The 5,946-nt window shown below is 41.8% G+C and overlaps 1 protein-coding gene across 1 annotated transcript; it reads right to left on the bottom strand.

Moving 5' to 3' along the window:
* Nucleotides 1-4,287: 4,287 nt before the first annotated feature.
* Nucleotides 4,288-4,788, bottom strand: LOC148931003 (uncharacterized). Its single transcript, XM_089066682.1, has one exon. The coding sequence runs from the start codon at nt 4,786-4,788 to the stop codon at nt 4,288-4,290; it is 501 nt and encodes a 166-aa protein (XP_088922808.1).
* Nucleotides 4,789-5,946: the final 1,158 nt, after the last annotated feature.

The raw sequence follows: 5,946 nt of genomic DNA, 5'->3' as shown, positions 1-5,946 counted from the left end.
TAAAACAAGGCCCCTATTTAATCTTACCCAAATTATAACTTTAACTATGTTTATGTAACCCAATAATACCAAGATAGAGAATTATATATGAGCATTTCTGTCACGACCGCACTTTGCTAAGGATAGCAAACACGGTTTATCGTGACTAGGGGAGAATTAAAGAAGCGGGGAAGAAGGGGGAATCTCGACAAAACAGATATGAATGAAATTAAATTGGAATAACTGACAAAATATATCAGAGTGCGTGATACAAAGGAACATAAGCACGTTATTTACATTGCAGCGGAAGAGTCAGGAGAGAATGACACCGAAATTTTCAGTTTATAGAAGCAACTCAAGGAAACCCATATAGAGGGCAACAAGAGGAAATTAGTCAAGGGAAAGCAAATTGCCAGCATTAAATGCGGAGCTACAGAAAAGCTCAAATCAGGGGACAATAATTTGTGTTGGAATTTAGAAGATGAGAGTACTCATAAGAAATAAAGAGCTAGTAAATAAGCATGTTTGAAAACACAAAGGGTCAAATCAAAAGCTTAGGTCGCACCGGATGGCTGCTCCAATGTAGTAAGACCGAAAATGACTGGTTTCAAGTAGATTTGAGAAAAGAGAGTAGTAAGAAATTGAAGATTTGATCGACAACATCATGATACAATGTCACGTTAATGAATTCACAAGGTTTATAAGCAAATCGAAAATACTAACTCATAGAGAAGGGAGAGCAAACTAGTTAAAGGAGAGTCGGACTGTTTGCTTTAAATATGGAGCTGCGGAGAATTTCAAAGCAAGATACAATAATCGTATTGGATTTTAGAAGAGGGAAAATACACATATAAAATGAAGATCTTGTCAACAAGCATGTTTGAGAACATAAAAGGTCAAGTAAAGGTCATCGAAGAATATATTATCCTTGGAAGAGACAATTACAAAGGAATATGATCATTTTGAAGACCATAACTAAAACAGCACAGAATATGAGAGTTTGCGGCAGGAATTTAAAGAGTCGAAATATTGCTTTTATACATAACGAGCAAAAAGGGATTGTGGTCACTGAAGGTTATTTGAAAACATGAGAGAGCAAGTTGAAAGTGATTCATAACCTTGACAAAGAAGATGGAAAATAGTGGCATAGTACTTTGTAAAAGAAGTCATTTAGGGTCTTAATCCAACGAGGGAGTTATTTTGATCAAAGGGGCTGCGAGAAATTTGAAATTCATGAGAACCCAAGTAAGTGCTGTTGATGAATCTTCCTGGTCATCTACACTGTGGTGATATTTATTCGTTTAACTCTTTACAGGGAATGGGAAATGAATTATCCGAAACTTTGGTTCCAAACTACTTTTACTTCACGATAGCGTCAGATGACCATAGGTGGAGATTACGACTCTTTGGTACTCTCGGATCATCAAGATGCTCGTTCTCATAACACGCCGTTTCTGTTTACTTATTATTGTATAACTAGATTCGTTTTTTTTTTTTTTTTTTTTTTTTTCATTAACACCTTCTCGGTGGAGGGAGAAGTAGGCCCCTCATCCCCTATATATCATCAAACGAAAGTCGTACAAAAACTATCCCAAAAGTGGATCGTCTCCCAAAAAAGTTCAACACATAACAAGCCATATCAGCCTACTCAAAACAAAACCCAACTCAAAATCTAAAGTTAGGGAGTCCTAACTGATCCAATCTGCAGAGAGCCTTAACGAGCGCCGGAGCCGCACTCTTTGTGAAGACTACACTTGACTCCGTCTGTACACTCAAGTTAGCCAAGTAATCTGCTGCTTTGTTGCCTTCTCTGAAAATATGTGAGACTTTCCGAGAGATCCCCTTCAGCTCTTTTCTGATTTTCAATAGGTCATGGCAAACTTCAGCCGAACCCAGATGTCCGGAGCTCAACCAATCAGCCACCATTTTTGCATCAACTTCAATCCATATATGATTTCCAAAATGTTTGGCCAAAATCAGCCCTTGAAGAACTGCCCCAACCTCAGCCTGAAGACCTGTTCTTGCCTTCAGTTCAACAGCAAAACCAGCCAACAAATCACCCTTTTCATTTCTGATAACCCCTCCTCCACCTGCTTTTCCGGACACCATTTTACATACCCCATCGGTATTGACTTTAATCCAAGAAACGTCAGGTGGCCTCCATTGCACTATCCTTGTCTTCCTCGGCCGCACCACACTCGGTGAACCTGTCATAAAATCAGCTTTTGGACAGCAATCGTCCCACTGTTCTGCCCTCAACAGCTTCACCAGGAACAAGTTTCTCAAATACCCAATAGTCCTTTTAATCACATTTTCCACTTTAAACTCCTTTTCTCGATGAACACTTCCATTCCTTTCCGTCCAAAGGAACCAAACTACAAGGCAAGGAATAATACGACAAATATGCTGCCTCGAACCTATATTCATATGGTTCTGCCACCATCTGATCCTTAGATCAACATTAACCCCCTCCTCCGCAAAAGGTGGTACCTGAGGGAACCAATTTGCAAAATGATCTCATACCTCCCTTGCTGCATCCCCATTAACAAACAGGTGCAGCCTGGATTCAACATTTGGATTCCTACAACACCTACACTTTGATGTCATTTCAACTCCCCTCCATTGTAGTTTAGAATCGACCGGGATTCTATTTGCCAATAATCTCCAAACGAAAACAGAGATTGTCGGACCAATGCAACTTTCCCAGATAAGGTCATGCACCTCCCTCCTCTCTGCTCTCCCTCTCACCAGTTCCCACGCCGAGGTAACCGCAAAATTCCCATTTGGAGTTAGTTTCCACCGAAGGCTATCTTTTTCCCCCCGCTCAAAGGGGATCCTCAAAATCTCCTCAATCACTTCTGTCGGTACTCCCTGCTCTTTATTTAACCGCCACAGCTCCTCCTCATTCCACTGATCCCCCTCCCAAAAATTACGAACCCTTTGCGACCGATCGAAGGCCTGTGTAACACTATAATCTGCTAAGGGAACATCAGCCAGCCAGATGTCCTCCCAAAAACTGATGTCCCCTTTTCCCAGTATCCATCTAATCTGGTTTCAATGCTTAGTCCTGGCCTTAAAAATTTGTCTCCACATTGGGCTAAAGCGCTTGGAGCTATTTAGAACAATCGGGAACGCCACCGAGCAATACTTCTTAGCCATAAACTTTTCCCACAAAGAATCTCTTTCCCTAAATCTCCACCATATTTTGACACTAAATGCTTCCACAATATCCTTCAATTTGCAAATGCCGAGGCCGCCTTCCCCCGTTGGCAAACAAACCCTTTGCCATTTAATCTAGTGGGTTTTATTCTGGGTGTGACAGGAACCCCACAAGAACTTTGCCAACACTTGCTCGATTTGTTTTAGAGCCCCTTTTGTTGGCTCCAAAGTTTGAAATATATGAATTGGAATTGCTCCCAAAACACTTTTAATCAGCAGGAGCCGTCCCCCAAAGGACAAGTGTCTATGACTCCAGCAATGAATTTTACATAAACAGACTTGTGCGCTTCCGACCCCGAAAGATAGGCACTCCCAGGAATTGTACCTCTCGTCAATGTAGAAACAACTTTTCCCCACATTTACTTTTTGTCCCGAAACATCCATATAATGTCTAAGGCAATCTAGAATATTCTCAATAGCAGATCTCTGTACTTGAGAAAATATGATGATATCGTCCGCGTATGCTAAATGTGAGACCCCCATTGAGTACCTCGCAGAACGGAACATCATTTCTTTCTTTCCTAAGATGAGGCGATCCAATTGTCTTGATAAATATTCCGCAGACAGAATGAACAGCGAAGGAGATAGAGGATCTCCTTGTCTCAAACCTCGGGTAGATTTGAAAAAACCAGCTGGGCTCCCATTAACCAACACCGAGAACCAACAAGGCGAAATTGGGCTCCCATTAACCAACACCGAGAACCAACAAGGCGAAATGCAATGTTCAAGGAATTTCACCCACTTCTCCGAGAACCCCATCTTTTTCATGACCGAGAGAAGAAACGACCATTGGACACGATCATAAGCTTTTTCCATATCCAATTTCAGGACCATATTTGGTAAAGTAACTCCCTTCCAAATCTCATGAAACAACTCTTTTGCCAGCAGGACATTATCACTAATCAAACGCCCCTTAATGAAGCCACTTAGGTTAGGAACTGTTACCAAAGGCAAAAGGGGAGCCATTCTCTTTGCAAGTAATTTGGATATGATCTTGTTCATCACATTACACAAACTGATCGGACGAAATTCCGACCATTTGGTTGGACACTTTTTCTTTGGGATGAGGACAATCATGGTAGCAACTATTCATCTAGGAATCGGCACTCCCTCAAAGAATTCAGCCACAGCATCAACCATATCTTTTTTAATAATCTCCCAACAAGCTTGAAAGAACAGTGCCGAGTACCCATCTGGCCCCGAAGCGCTTTCTGCACATATTTCAAAAACAATCTTCCTTATTTCCCCTTCCTCCGGGGTCTCCTCTAACTCCCCCATCTCTACATCAGCAGGAAAAGAGGCTAGAATATCCAATTCTGGAGTTCCAAGGCTACCTTCATCTGAGGTCAATAGGTTTTGGAAATAATTGGCTGCCGAACTTCTTATCTCTGCATCTTCAGTGAGAGTTTGATCCCCATCTCCGATTGCATGAATCCTGGACTTTGTTCTTTTCTGTTTCACCCAACCTTGGAAGAATTTCGAGTTTCTCTCCCCCTCAGCCACCCACTTAACCGTCGCTTTCTGTCTCCAGTAGTCCTCTTCCATCTTGATTATTAGCAAGTACTCAGCAGCAGCCTTATTCATCTCCATTCTTCGCTCTTGTGATGGAACTTGTTCATATAACAAGATAGTCTCTTGTGCCAACCTTTCTGCTCTTTCAATCCTTTCAAAGATGTTCCCAAAAACTATTTTATTCCACAACCTTAACACTTTTTTCAGCCGACTAAGCTTAATCTATACATTGATCATTCCACGAGCCCATGTGCCTTCCTTCCAACTCCTCTCCACTTCCTCAAGAAAAGGATGATGTCGAATCCACATGTTTTGAAACCTAAAAGGTGGCCTAACTTTCGGTCCTGGAAGTTTACATGCAACCAGCAGAGGACAGTGATCTGAAAGAATTTGTGGCAGATTCGTCACTCTAGTTGCCTGAAACATATTCGTCCAACCTTCACCGATCAACACTCTATCTAACCTCTCAAAAACCTCCCCTCTCGACCAAGTGAATTTAGGTCCATCCGCTCCCAAATCTAGTAATTGGCAGTCAGAAATAGCTTCTGCAAAATCTAGCATTTCTCTGTCTCTTTTATTTGTACTGCCCTTTCTCTCATCTTCCGACAGAAAAATATTGAAATCCCCTTCCACAACCCACGGGAGACCGTCCATTTTCACTGCAATATCCCTTAACTTATTCCACATCTGGATCCTCCCTTGCCTGGAGCATTTCCCATAGACAGCTGATAAAAAGAAAGGGGACGGAAGGACTGCCGAAACTAACCGAGCGTGTAGCACCTGTTCTGAATCCTCCCATCCATCCACCTCAATACTCTGATCAACAAAAATCCATATTTGCCCATTGGAATTAAATCCTTTGAAATTCAAACCAAATTTCCTACTAAAAAACTCAGGCCGTGGCCTAATCAACGGTTCAATGATCGCCAACACAGAGATTCTATGTTCCTTAATCAGACGTTTGATAATAATCTGGGTGTTTTCATTAGCAACACCCCGAGCATTCCAAAACATGATGTTGAAAGACATGAAAACTGTCTAAGAAGAAGCCAAGTATACTCGCCTTACTTTCTTTCCATTATTCTCTTCCTGAATCAACTTCACCTCCTCTGAGTCTTCTTCCATGTCACAGTCTTTTTCATCCTCATAAGCCTCTGAATCGAAGTCCCCATTTGGCAGCATGCGAAAATACCTCAGATTCAAGGCATTCCCCTGCAGTGGTTCCTCTCTAGGCTC

The sequence above is a fragment of the Salvia hispanica genome, chromosome 3 (genome assembly GCF_029641045.1).
Source record: "Salvia hispanica isolate PSC_SH4W2 chromosome 3, Shi_PSC_v1, whole genome shotgun sequence".
Lineage (NCBI taxonomy): Eukaryota > Viridiplantae > Streptophyta > Magnoliopsida > Lamiales > Lamiaceae > Salvia > Salvia hispanica.
The sequence above is the reverse complement of the archived record's forward strand: the minus strand, read 5'-3'. Positions and strand labels throughout refer to the sequence as shown.